This window comes from Coffea arabica, chromosome 11c, assembly GCF_036785885.1.
Source record: "Coffea arabica cultivar ET-39 chromosome 11c, Coffea Arabica ET-39 HiFi, whole genome shotgun sequence".
Classification (NCBI taxonomy): Eukaryota; Viridiplantae; Streptophyta; class Magnoliopsida; order Gentianales; family Rubiaceae; genus Coffea; species Coffea arabica.
The window spans coordinates 889,469-903,219 of NC_092330.1; the positions used below are offsets into that span (position 1 = coordinate 889,469).

Below are 13,751 nucleotides of genomic sequence, written 5' to 3' on the forward strand. Positions count from 1 at the left end.
CAAGTTTGAGCTCGAGCTCATCGAACTTTTAGAATTCGAGCTCGAGCTCGACATCAATTTATGTTACTCGAGCTCGAGTTTAATTAAATGTAATCAATTCAAATCAAGCTCAATCGAGCTCAATCAAACTCACATAATAAAAATTGATATTTTACATATAATTTTAAATAAAGGATATTAGTGACATTTCACAATAATAAAAATTAAAATTATATTATATAAAACTCGATTAGACTCGTCGAGCTTTCGAGTGCAAAATATTGAAGCTCGAGCTCGACTCAAGGCTTCTGGGGGTTCAAGTCAAGCTACTCGATTCAACAGCAGCCCTAATTCCACACACCAACTGTTACTTATTACAAGTAGCTATTAAACACAGAATATGGTGAGCATTTTTTACATCCAGGGGAATCAATTGTGAGTTTATATTCTATTTTCATGTATAAGATTTTAACTATAAATTTAGATTATGTATTATGCATTAAACCTTGTTCATTAGCGTACAAATGCATGTAAGAATTCAAACTTGAGAGATGTTGATATACTTTTTTCTTTTCAACTTTTGATTTGGATAACAAATTTTGCAAACAACATATGAATCCCTATTCGCTACTATTATTTAACTAGAGTATATAGCGGAAAATGGTCATTCAATTATTTAAAATCGTACCATTTGGTCACCAAACATTTTTTAATCAAAAAGGCCATTAAACACGTGAAAGTATTTTTAAGTCAGTTTGTTAAATTCTAGTATTAAGATAGCTAGAAATGCATCCACTTGAATAGTACACTTGGATTTTAAGGGCAAAAATGCCTCGCAATCTTTGATGCATATTTAAAAAACATAAGGATTTTTTATGTTATCAAACTTTACTAAAGCTCTATTTGGATCCTTCAGTTTTTCAAAAACTAGTTTTTCAAAGGTATTCTAAAAGTAGTCTAATTTTTTTTAATTTTCAAAAAATATTCCAAAAAATATTTTAAAAACTCCACTACTCTTAAATATTTCAAAATATTTTTTAAAAGTATTCCAAAATATACTCTAAAAACTCTACTACAGTAAAATTTTTCAAAAACACCCCAAAAAATAGCTAATTCAAATGGACCCTCTTTCCGGATATCAATCAAGATTTTCTAAAACAGTGTTAAAGATTGCAATCATAATCTGAAGAGAATAGATAACGTTGGAAACTGAGAAGGTTCTTCATTTTTTTCAAATGCGTTTTAAAAGATTATGAGATACTTTTGCGATTGAAAAATTAAGCGCACCGCTTATGTGATTGCCATTTTGACTATCTAAACATCAAAAGTTAATGGAATAACAAAAAAAAAAGTATACTTTTATGAGTTAAGTGAACTTTTTGGCAAAAAAAAAAAAGAGGAAAAATTTGACGACTAAATGATGAAATGTTAAATAGTCACATGTCCCTTTTTGCCATTTGCTTTTTAAATCACTAAACTATCATTGTCACTCGTCACCTCTTTAAATAAAATTTGAGATAAATTAAATTTTAGTATATTAGAATATGTAATGTATTTTATTTTTATAAAATTTACCCCAAAAAATCTACTAATATATTTTGGTTATATTTGTATATTTCAAATTTGTGTCACTCTCATGACAAGTACTTGCTTTTCTTTTACACTCATTTTGGGCCACTAGTCAAGTCATTGACAAAACTGCATGGGCCACGCTCGGGCGAGAACGGAGAGAGGCCTCGGTTAGTAGAACTTTCTTCAGATCCTTTTCTCAAGCTGATAAATAGACCATTTTCTTGGGTTTTTTTTTTTTTCCATAGAGAAACATTTCTCGCACCGCTGCTTCTTCTTCTTCTTCTTCTCGGTCAATCTGTAAGTTTTGATCTTTGCAGAAACTGGGCCTTTTGGTATTCATTTAGATTTAGCATTTTTTAATGTTTTTTCCCCTTTTTCTAATGGAGAGCAATATATAATATGTTGTTTTTTATTTTTTTGGGTGGTTAATTGGTTAAAGCTCTCAAAGGATTCTTACATTTGAGATCTGGGTTGTAAGGTGTTTCAGTTTTTAGGATTTAGGTACCTTATTCGACTGTTTCAATTTGTTGTCCGTGTTTTCAATTTTCAATATTTTTCCCTTAATCTCCACTTTTTTAAGTCATAGCTACTCTTTTTTTTTAACAGAAAAATCTGTTTTCTGCTTTTCTCGAGTTTGTTCTGAACAAAGTTATGATTTCGTTGTTTTCTTTCCTTGGTGATTTTGTATTTTTGTTTTATACGTGCTTTTTAAAAAAAAAAATTTTTCTTCAAGATCTGCATTGCACACATTGAATGAACTTGTGAAATTACAGCTGTTATTAGTTTAATGCTATAGCCATTGCTGGCACATCATATAAGCAAAGGGCATTTGGTTGATTGTTTATTTGAAATTACTCTGATCATTAAGAGTTGTTAATTCTTTCGGATTTGTAGCCTCTTTGTTCTGCCTGCTGATACTGGAGTTTGTTTTAATGTTGTGTGTGCAAATCCAGAATAGAGACTTGTATTATTTTTGTAGTAATAGTTACAACGATTATCATGGCCTTGAGTTACCTTTTCAAGAACTTGTTGATATAATTTTTCTCATTGGTTGTATTCATTTTGCTTTTATCCATGAACCTTTTCACGATATTGCTTGACTGTTCAATAAATAAATGAACTTTTACTATCTAACACACGAATGTGATAGGGACCTCAACCTGCATATTGTGTAGTGCTCCCACCACTCCCTGCTATACTCACTCCTTCCAATCTCAATACCACGTATACTACACATAATAAATATCCTAGACCTTTCCCCAAATCACCCAAACCAGAGAGTAAAGTTCTCACTTTCATTAGTCAATGATGTTTGTTTAATAGTCTTCCTTTCTCAGGACCCAATTCAGTTACGCTTATTTTTCTTATTGTGTTTTTGGTGTATAATAGAAAAAAATTGATCGATGAATTTGCCATTTGATTTTTTCTTTTTCCCCAAATACTAACTTTACTCATCCGTCCGTACATCTGATTGTTGGTTTTCCCCATTTAGATAATACATACACCATCAGGTTGAATAGTACTAAGGGTACGCAGCAGCAGTAATAGTGCCAGTAGAGAGACATCAGATATGGCTACAAAAAAGAGCGTTGGATCACTCAAGGAAGCTGATCTGAAGGGGAAGAGGGTGTTTGTGAGAGTGGATCTGAACGTTCCTTTGGATGACAACTTCAACATCACCGATGACACCAGGATCCGCGCCGCTGTCCCAACCATTAAATACTTGATCGGCCACGGTGCTAAAGTCATCCTATCTTCTCACCTTGTATGTATCTCTATCTAGTAGTATTCAGCACTTGACATTACCTTGTGAACATTTTGGAGCTATTTGATGGATGTTCTTGCCTGATTTCCCAATTCTTGCATGTTACTCTGCATTCAGATCAGTTAATACTAGATCCATCGCAATTCAATTCATTTGATGTGTATATTCTTTTTATGATTATGCAAATGTGTCTGTGTTTGATAAATCAAGTTTAAGCCAAAATCGGTGTTCAAACTGATGAGCATTCCTTTTTTTTCCGTCAAGTTTCAGTTCTTTTGTAAATTCTGGTATTTTTCTTGTTTCTGATTGTTTTTCGTAGTGCAATCTATACCTTTAAACATATAAAACTCGTTGATCAATGTGAACGGCCGAAATGAACTTGGTTTTCCCACCCAATCTTGAGATTACCTCGCATAAATTACTCTAGGGACAAGGATTATGTGGGAGCCGTATTATTCACTGTGTATCCTTGGAGTTTTGGGTCTATTTGGATTTTGCTTATGAATTGCTGCTGTTTTGATCTTGTAATTGTCAGCTTTTGGTTTTGTAGCAAATGAAATGATGTATTTTTCTGATATGGGTCTCAGGGACGTCCAAAAGGTGTCACCCCAAAGTACAGCTTGAAGCCCCTTGTTGGCAGGCTCTCTGAACTCCTTGGTGTTGAGGTATGCTGTTAAGTGCACTTCCAATTTTTTTTCTTTCTTGCTTAATTTTCAAAGGCTAAGAGGCTGTTCACTCACATTTTATATCTGTACTCAATAGGTCAAGATGGCGGATGATTGTATTGGTGAACAAGTTGAGAAATTGGTGGCTACCTTGCCAGAAGGAGGTGTTTTGCTCCTGGAGAATGTGAGATTCTACAAAGAAGAAGAGAAGAATGATCCCGAATTTGCAAAGAAGTTGGCTTCTCTTGCAGACTTGTATGTTAATGATGCTTTTGGAACTGCCCATAGAGCCCATGCTTCAACTGAAGGAGTAGCCAAATACTTGAAGCCTGCTGTTGCCGGATTTCTGATGCAGAAGGTTAGTTTTCACTTTGTTAACTCTTCACTTTCTTCATGGGCATGCGCAATTTGCATAGTAAATTTCATCCTGTCATCCCCTCTTCAGGAGCTTGATTATCTCGTTGGAGCTGTGGCAAATCCCAAGAAGCCATTTGCTGCAATTGTTGGTGGTTCAAAGGTCTCAACCAAGATTGGTGTTATTGAGTCACTGTTGGCTAAGGTTGACATCCTCTTACTGGGTGGTGGAATGATCTTTACATTTTACAAGGCCCAAGGGCACTCTGTTGGATCATCACTTGTGGAGGAGGACAAGCTTGATCTTGCCTTATCACTCATTGAGAAGGCTAAGGCCAAAGGAGTGTCCTTGTTGCTTCCCACTGATGTAGTTGCTGCTGACAAGTTTGCTGCTGATGCTAACAGCAAGGTCAGAAATCAACTTCTCTCTCTCCTACAACCACAGAAATCTAATATCGGTTCCTAAGTAGTTTGTCATCACTGAGATAGATTGGAGTTATTAGTTTCTGTTCCTATATTGTAAGCATTGGTTAGTTTTTATGGTTTTGAAAAGGGCAAACTCATCTTGCAGGTTGTTCCAGCTTCTGGAATTCCTGATGGTTGGATGGGATTGGATATTGGACCTGTTTCTATCAAGTCGTTTAGTGAAGCTTTAGATACTACAAAAACCATTATTTGGAACGGACCAATGGGGGTTTTTGAGTTCGACAAATTTGCCGCAGGAACAGATGTATGATATGTTTAATTGTATTTTAATGTGCATTTGATGCCTTTTGCACATTAGGTAACGTGTTTGACATATTTTCTTTGTGTCAGACTATTGCAAAAAAATTGGCTGAGCTTAGCGGCAATGGAGTGACAACAATCATTGGAGGTGGTGACTCTGTTGCTGCCGTGGAGAAGGCCGGGCTTGCTGACAAGATGAGCCATATTTCAACGGGTGGTGGTGCAAGCTTGGAACTTCTTGAAGGCAAATCTCTCCCTGGAGTTCTTGCACTTGACAATGCTTGAAAAGGTCTTTGTTCGATTTTCCCCATTTGCGCACCTTACAACTCATGTATCTCGGTTTTCCCCTGAGGGGTTTGGATCATAAAAGAGCTGGCTCTGTAGAGTAATACAGATGAAGTTTGAATAAATTCTTCTGTGGGCACGACCTGTGTCAGGCATTAGTAGTGAATGTTCTTGGTTCTGAATCTACTGCTGCCAATGAGATTCTTTTTGTAATCAGGTCGATACTCAGCCAACAGGGGTATTATTCGGTTTCATTTTCTGCTAAAAGATTTCTTGAACTTTGAGGATTTATGTGTGGTATATTCTGTCTGGCATTGCATAATCTGCTTCTGCTCTGAAGGATATATAACTGGTTACTAAATGTGGCCGTTGCAATTGATTGAGGACTCTTATAACCATAGCCAACCGCTGATCATTATTGATTAATAGGTCCATGAACTTCATTAAGATGGAACGGTAGGTATAATGTAGCCAAAGCAGTATTGCGCATCCTGTGAGTTTATAATTTGTTTCCGCCTTCACGGATGGCAATGGGTTTTTGTGTAATGGACTTTAAATTCCGTCGGTTTGGCCAACTGGTAACAAAAAGGTAACGTACATTATGTACACAATTACTGGACCAACTGCATTGGAGTAGTGGGAGAAACTGAAGCTTGGCACTGATGAGTGATGAATGAAGAAAACCCATACAGAATTTGTTGAGTTAGATGCACGTCTGTGATGTTAATTAGGATACATGGGTTATTGCGTTGTCCTGTGAGGTTGAAACTAGTAAAATAAGAAGTAACATAATACACAATCACTTGTGCCTAAAAGGTAGAGATTGATTGTAACCCAATATGAATAAGTACGTAATAGTTTAAGAGAATCCATCTCAAAAGTTAGTCAAGAATTTCAGACCCCATACTTTTAAGGTAAAAGAAGAGATCATCCAACTTAAATAAGCACGCTAAGAAAATTCATTTCAAAAGTTAAGTGTAGAGTTTTATGTCTCGTATTTCAAATATAGGACAAAAGAGGAGATCATTCAATGAAATAACTTTCTAACTCAACTCGCACAAGCACGTAATATGAGTTAGTGGAGAATTGCATGCCTCTTACTTCTGATACAAGACAAAAGAGAAGATCGTTCGTTCAATCAATCGAATAGAAATAAGATAAAAGAAAAGATCACTCAATTAAATAACCTTTTAACTCAACTTATATAAACACGTAATATCTTAAAAGAGTCAATTTCAAAAGATAATCTCTCGAAAATTTCATGCTTTCAATATAAGATAGAAGATCAACCTCTCAATAGCTGCTCGTAACCTAATCGAACTTGAATATATTGTATACGAAATTAAATTAAACTAGCGTATCGCGCACGTCAAAAATTGAAATGTGCTCGAGTCTAGCTTGATTCGAATGAGAATAAGAGCAAGAGTCCATGCACACTTCAATTTTGTTGGGCCAACAAGAAGAGTTCTTATTAGATACCGCAGCAACAGTAGTCATTCGCACGCCTACCTCTTACCCTTGCCTCCTCGTTAGGACTCCCCCCGCCCACCGCGCTCTCTCTCTCTCTCTCTCTCTCTCTCTCTCTCTCTCACACACACACACAGAAAGTTTACCTGCTACAGTAGAGTAGAGCGGAGCAGCATTACGCTTCGGTCGTCTCGGCTTCGGAAATGGTAATTACTCATTCTTCGCATTTCTTTTCCATTTTCAACGGTCCCTTTTTTTGTCCTTATTTCGTATTTGGTGATTAGGGTTTCTGTTTTCACGCAATTTTGGTGTACACGACACTATTTGGGTGTTCGTCACTGCGTCGTATCGGAAGTTCTTTCTCTTGCTTGCAACTTTTTGAGCTAGAATTGAGTTTACTTGGCCTTTTAACTGGCCTTCGCTCTAAATTTCCCAATTTAACGAATTTTCAGCTCAACCGCATTGAGATTTTGATAGTTTGTTGTTTTTGGCAGTAGTATCGAATGAGTGCTTGCTTAACCTGCTGTAATTGTTTATTCTGTGCTTGGTTTTCCTTCTATCTGTTGTATTTTATTCCCGTTCTTTTTCCTTTTCTTTTTTTCCCTTTTACGGCTGAAATCAGCCGCTAGTCTTGATTTTTGGCTAAAACTTTTTGTAGATTGTGCTACTCGACAATAGTCATTGAATTTCATATGGCGCAACTGGTTTGTTAGGTCGGACCTGGCGGGGTTTCTTTTTTCTTTTTTTTTTGGTTATTGGGGGATGGCGGTGAAATACTTACATTTTCGCTGATTTATGGTTTTTTTTTTGAAGTACAAAAAGGTCAATTGGTAAATGTCGAAAGCAGCTTGGGATTTTTAGTCTTCATGGGCGGAAGATGAAATACTTGGGATGAATGAGTTTTTTTTTTTTTTGGTAGCAAATTGATGAACAGATTGATAAGTTTGGCAATCTAGGAGTCTTTCTGTCTTGCACAAAGATCCAAATTTGTGTTCAAACTTGGGAAGTTTGGAATTTTATTTAGTACTATCTGAGGTTAGTTTGTATGTGTTGGAATGAAATAAGGAATTCAAACCAAAAGTGAACTAGTTGAACATATACCTCCATTTAGAGACAAAAATTGTTACTTCCTCCCTTCAATTGTATTGGGGAGCTTCTATACTGTTGAAAAAATTAAGTTGATGATTGGAGATAATGCTTTTGCTATTCAAACTTGGACTTACTTTGCTTAATGTTATTCTACTCTTATTTGCAGGCAGGCAACAGGCACACTATTGTCCTTATGCAGACATCTCAGAATAGAGCAACTCGTACTTTCATGGATTATGCTTCTATAAGTCAGGCAATGGATGGTATCTTCTCACTACATGTACAGCTGCATTTTTCATTTAATGTTGTCAGCAATTACAGTTTACAACATATGGTTCTGCACCTAAAATGGTGATTGGGACTTTTCTGCTTGTTTGTATGACTGCATATACTACTTAGAGTTCTAATAATTGTATGCTCCCCCCTGTATTTTAGTTTAAAAGGATAAGTATTTTGAGATAACTAATACGTTGAACACTTTTTTTTTTCTGTCTAAAAATATATAAAAAAAGATAGCGAGAACATAATAAGTCTAGAATTTGTGAGTGCTTGAATTGTCTAGAATTTGTGAGTGCTTGAATTGTCTAGAATTTGTGAGTGCTTGAATTGTTAGATTGTAGCGCTGTATTAATGCCTGTGTTTGTATTCCTGATGCATATTCTGTTTAGTGTTGCCGGAGAATTTCAGAAAATGCCCAGAAATACCTAATGAGCTGTATAGCGTGTGCAATTTCCCTAAAGATGTGAGCAAATATTTGATAAGATAGTTGAGTACTTTTTCACTAGAAAATGTGGAGAATGTTGAATAATAGTATGATGTCAGTGATGTATATCAAGGTGACTTTTTGAGTAAATCTAAGATCTATCTGAAGCTTAACTTTCATGATGGAATGAGAGAGCTGCCTGTAATATGATTGAGCAGCTATTGTTGTAAAGGGCAATTTGTCCTGCTATGATGAGAGCACGCCTATTACACAAACACACACAGAGCTACATGCCTTAGAAGTTAGGACTAAAAAGAAGGTCATTTATTCCCATATTGAGAACTCAGTGAATTTTTTTCTTTAAAGGACTTCTGTTAGGATTTCTACGTGTGTAAGAGCAACATAATTTGGAAGCACTCGCTTAAGGCCCCGCTTGAGATTGTGGCGGGTTCACTTACAAGAGTTTTCAGAGAAAGTCCTTCAAAAGTGCTTAAATCTGTAGTTAGGAGCGTAGTTGCATAAGTACCTTTATGTTTGATAGTAGATGGTTGTCAAAATTGTTAATGTACTTCTGTCCTCATTCAATTTAAAATTATGATAAAAGGTTCAAAATTTAATTTTTTTAGGACAGAAAGGGTATCTCAGAAGCACCATTATTTAACTTGTGCTAAAAGTGCTTTTGAGCCCACGAGCTCTACTACTAGGTTTTTGGAATGATACCTATGAAACCCCTGAAAAGTAAATTTATCTTCTGCAAGTATATTTAAGCAAAAGTACTGTTGGGGAGGGTGGAGGAGAGGAAAAACAGCTGCTGTCGTTGATACTAGATCAAATCCTAAGAGAATGTACTCAGGGGCCTCTATAAGGAAGGAACACCTTAGTCTCCCTCTGTAGCAATTGGACATATTCTAGTCCAATGTGGACTAGGACATTTGGTCCTAGTCCTAAACATTTCTCTCCTCTTTGGGATCTTGTGTAAATCAAACTTGTCCTTGGTTTGATTCGAAGAATGCTTAGGTGGTGAGGTTTCATAGCTACACTTAGTCAAACCCCTTTTCCTTCAGATTGCCAAAACGAAAAATAAACTGCTGATTGTTCTCTATTCTTCAGTAAAACCATCCTAGTTCATGAGGAAGGCTTGCTAAAGCATTTATTCTGGAAAGGTTGACTGCCAAGATGGCTCAAATTTTGAATTTTTAAAATGTACTGTCCATATAAGATTAACATCATGTGTGAGGCCCATCAAAATAGTTATCAATTGTGTTCAAAAGTGTTTACAGTAGTGAGTAGACCATTTTAGAACCTGTTACAAAAGTTGTACACCGTTCCTGCCCCTTTCCTTCAATTCAGCATAGATCTGAGACTTACTGCATCAATAATGCATAAATGCATATTATGCAGACACATGCAAAACATAAGTAACGCTTTCTAATTTTTCCTACCTTTTCACTTGAAATATTCATGTTTATTGCATCATAGATTTCTTCCTATGAGGACATAATAAATATTGTAGTAGTCAAAGAACTAGTAACGACGTTACCTTTGTTAAATGTATCATGACTTGATAATAACGAATGCATACGCTTCTTAGGCTATGGCAGCATGATAATGTGATAGAGCTTCCTGGAGATTGTGACAGTTTAAGAAATAGCAATATTTGGTTGTTGGGGGTAACCTCATTTCGGCTGATTGCTGTTTACTGTTTCAAGCGTTAATACTGCAGATGGTTGGCTTGTGCAGTTTTCTATTTGTGTTGCTGATAAACCGTTGCTGTAATGGACGAAATCAAAAGCATATATAGGACTCTGATGTTTGTTATATTTTTCATTCTGGTTAATTGGTTAGGTTTGATAGATTTGTGCCAACATTAACTGAATCCAGCACATTGATAGGGGCAATTTGGAGATTGTGTATTTTTATAAACTGGATAAGAGGCTTTGGTAACTCATGTCCAGGCACTGATTTTGAAGTTATTTCTTCATATTCTGTTTCAGGGTTGTCTCAACTAACTCATTTTGTTGCTATGACTGCAGGAATTTGTGGACTATATGAAAGGAAACTCAAGGATCTAAACCCATCCAGCAGGAACATCAACTATGATATTTCAGATCTTTATAATTTTATTGATGGCCTTGCGGATATGAGTGCATTAGTGTATCTCTCCCTCTCTATCTCTCCCCCCTTTTTGGTTGTATGTGCATGCTTGCCTATTTGTTCACGTTTTGTTTGTAAATGTATCTGTACCCGTGTCTGTTATTCATGAATATTTTTGGCTGCTCAATCACAGCTATAATTAGGAAACAAAAAAGAATAAATTTGCTAACACTTGTTTGCGAGTGTATGCAACTAAACTGCTGCATTGCCATCACCTGATCATGTAAATTTTGTTGTCAAGTCATTATTTTTCCTAGGAAGTGTTTGTTAGCAATTACTGGAAATTGTGGGAAAAATCTGGGACATTTTTGGCTGCTAATAAGCTCTCACTCTTCTGTCATGTAGAGTCAGCATGTAGGTTTTAGGCATAATTCTTTCCTCAACATTGTAGTCATTCTTCCATTCTTATACTTGAAACCCTATGCAATGTAGATAGTGATTGATAATAGGATGATTAGCACATTTGTCAATCTGTGTTTTGACGATGTAATTAATGCCAAGTTTTCTGTGTACAGCTATGAGCACTCAATCCAGGCTTACCTGCCATATGACCGGAAATGGATCAAAACTAAGTTATTGCAACACTTGAAGAAATTAGCGCAATGAGGTGTTTTAACTGCTTAGTTAGCATGCTATAATCTCTGATCGGAATTTGGTAGGAAAATGCCTGAAGCACAGAATTGAAGTCCTTTAAGTCACACTCCAGATGTAATCTGTCTAATGTAAGCTTCTGGTCGCTTTCAGCTCCCCTTTCTGGGAATACGTTGTGCAGTTATGACCCCTACGTTCAGTGTCAGGTGCTGTTGGTGGTGAGCTAGTTTGTAATGTAGCTTGTATCTTCAAACAGATGCTTGCCCTTATTATTGCTGCCGTGTAACTCTTACCTCTGGATGAGGATAATTGAGTAAACGAATAAAGCAAAGAAAAAAAATGAATCAGTGTGTGGTTGTTCTCTGGGATGTAGATTGTAGCTACAGTATTAAGTGGTTCAATTCTTAATGTACTGTATTGACTGTTCCAGTTTTGCTTCATCGTGCACCCTACACCAGGCTAGCTGGCTGGTAGCTAAACTAAGACTGTTTTCTGGAGCTGTAAAATATCATTGTCCATGATTGCAATCTAGTCACAGTTTGAAGGAAAAGGGGAATCAAAGGAAAACAGGAATGGATTATGTTGAGTTCTTTGGGTGGTGAAAATTTGTATGTTGTGAGGTTTTTGGGGTGGCGGAAAAGGGGAATCAAAGTTGAGTGTTCTTTTGTGTATTTTATGGATGAAAGGGCTACGGAAGTTGAGCCTTTTAAGTTTAGTGGGCTAGCTTTTTTTTTTCTTTTTGGGTAAGCAGTGGCTGCTTCTTTTGCTCTCCGGCAGTATATTTTTATGTTTTCGCTTACCAGCTGTGGATGGTAATTGGTTGGACTTGCTAAGGAGTTCACCAAACTTTGTAGTGGTGTCCTCTGAGATGCTTGTTAGGTCTTTCACTGCTAATCTCCAACATTATGTTTAAAATAGGTTTCGGCAGTAAGTTTTCACTGGTAATTGTGAGTTTCTTCATCTCTTCAATTTCAGAATTTGCAATCTCATCCTGTTGAAGTTTTAATGTGCTGGATGTAGAATATCGAGGTAAAATCAACAGAAAGAACTCAACTTGATCGTGCAAAAATTTAACTAGTCAATTGGAAAGGGAAGGGAATTGATCAGACACCAAATGATGCATGAACTGACAGGCACATCTTTCTCTCGAAGAACTAATTCGCAGTTTTGTGTTTTCCTCCCATGGTGTTTTTTTCATAGCATTTCCATCTCTCTCTCTGTGGGATGCGAGGCTGAGTTTCGGTTCCTACTGGTTCTTCTTTCCTTGCAAGTTTTAAGGGTTTTGGAATGTGAGGCGAGTTACGGTGTTCTTTTGCATGTGGTGTTTGTCATGGGTTATATTGAATCAGACTCTGGATCATCTGTTTCTGTAGTAGATTGGACTAATCTTGCAGTCGATATTCTTGATGCAATTCTGAGCAAGTTGGTTTTGATCCCGGATTACATACGATTTGGAACCGTTTGCAGAAAATGGCGTTCAATTGCTCTCAATAAAAAACTGAACCGTATCGAATCAAGCCAGCAACAGCCCCCCGATGCTCTTGATCCCTGTGGACAGGAAGTCAAGAACACCGTAATTTGTGCAGTGTTTTCGAGGATAAACAAGGTATACCACCATCCACTACCAATTCCCTTCAGCAAAAGGTGCTGCGGTACCTCTTATCTTATTGCTGGTGGGCTTTTGCAGAAGAAGATTTTTCCATCACATTGATCAATCCCTTATCTGTCCCCGGTAGATCCAGAAATTCTTCCTGAATCCACGGGCTACAAACTTAACCCTGAGAATTTCATTCGCAAGGTAACTTTGTCCTGTGATCCTTGTTTGTATCCAGACAGATGATTACGTGGTTGCTGCAATCCAGAGACCAGCAGAGGCTGTGGGATTCACAAGGTCAGGTGACGAGTCTTGGAATTAGCCCTGCAGGCGGTTTTTGGATGCGAGTGACGTTCAGTTTTACAAGGGGCGGCTGTATGCTGTAAACTGCAAAAATCAGCTTGTTGCTTTGGACTACAGTTGCCAAAATGAATCATCAGGCAGCAAAGACGCAAAAGATCCCCTCGAATTTGAACATAGATTTATTGTTGGTCATGATAGGTATGCAGGTGCTGCTCCAATGGAATACTTGATCGTACAAGAACCTGCAGATTGGTTTGGCCTCGTATCTAGTTGAATCACTGGAAGGAGAACTACTTTTAGTCCATAGGCTTCACCTCTGGTTGCAGGATTATCAAGAATATGATCTCCAGGTGACTGTAAAGTTCAAGGTTTACAAGCTAACAACCAAAAGATCAAGTGATCGACGAGTTCGAATGGGTTGAATTCCAGAGTTTCGGCAACCACTCTATATCTGTAATTGCCAGCCAAATTCTATATACACTTAACAGATGACAACACTGACAG

At 37.0% G+C, this 13,751-nt stretch overlaps 2 protein-coding genes across 4 annotated transcripts; both read left to right on the forward strand.

Moving 5' to 3' along the window:
- Window positions 1-1,610: 1,610 nt before the first annotated feature.
- On the forward strand, window positions 1,611-5,637 carry LOC113716322 (phosphoglycerate kinase, cytosolic). Of its 2 annotated transcripts, none has more exons than XM_027240609.2 (7): window positions 1,611-1,718; window positions 3,044-3,316; window positions 3,904-3,981; window positions 4,079-4,339; window positions 4,427-4,744; window positions 4,907-5,065; window positions 5,152-5,637. In XM_027240609.2, the coding sequence occupies exons 2-7, from the start codon at window positions 3,122-3,124 to the stop codon at window positions 5,344-5,346; spliced, it is 1,206 nt and encodes a 401-aa protein (XP_027096410.1). In that variant the 5' UTR covers window positions 1,611-1,718; window positions 3,044-3,121; the 3' UTR covers window positions 5,347-5,637. The 2 variants fall into 2 exon arrangements, with proteins under 2 accessions (XP_027096410.1, XP_027096409.1); XM_027240608.2 differs by having other exon boundaries at window positions 1,703-1,848.
- A 1,241-nt stretch (window positions 5,638-6,878) lies between these two features.
- LOC113716324 (enhancer of rudimentary homolog) lies at window positions 6,879-11,718 on the forward strand. 2 transcript variants are annotated; one of them, XM_027240612.2, is made up of 5 exons: window positions 6,879-7,019; window positions 8,069-8,165; window positions 10,639-10,759; window positions 11,275-11,414; window positions 11,504-11,718. In XM_027240612.2, exons 1-4 carry the CDS (start codon window positions 7,017-7,019, stop codon window positions 11,363-11,365), a joined length of 312 nt encoding a protein of 103 aa, XP_027096413.1. In that variant the 5' UTR covers window positions 6,879-7,016; the 3' UTR covers window positions 11,366-11,414; window positions 11,504-11,718. The 2 variants fall into 2 exon arrangements, with proteins under 2 accessions (XP_027096413.1, XP_027096412.1); XM_027240611.2 differs by having other exon boundaries at window positions 11,275-11,718.
- Window positions 11,719-13,751: the final 2,033 nt, after the last annotated feature.

Coding starts and splice junctions, on each gene's coding strand:
- LOC113716322 (XM_027240609.2), top strand. CDS start 3,122: ATGGCTACAAAAAAGAGCGTTGGATCACTCAAGGAAGCTGATCTGAAG. Junction 3,982..4,078: donor CTGAACTCCTTGGTGTTGAG/GTATGCTGTTAA, acceptor TGTACTCAATAG/GTCAAGATGGCGGATGATTG. Junction 4,745..4,906: donor CTGCTGATGCTAACAGCAAG/GTCAGAAATCAA, acceptor CTCATCTTGCAG/GTTGTTCCAGCTTCTGGAAT.
- LOC113716324 (XM_027240611.2), top strand. Junction 8,166..10,638: donor TATAAGTCAGGCAATGGATG/GTATCTTCTCAC, acceptor CTATGACTGCAG/GAATTTGTGGACTATATGAA. Junction 10,760..11,274: donor GCGGATATGAGTGCATTAGT/GTATCTCTCCCT, acceptor TTCTGTGTACAG/CTATGAGCACTCAATCCAGG.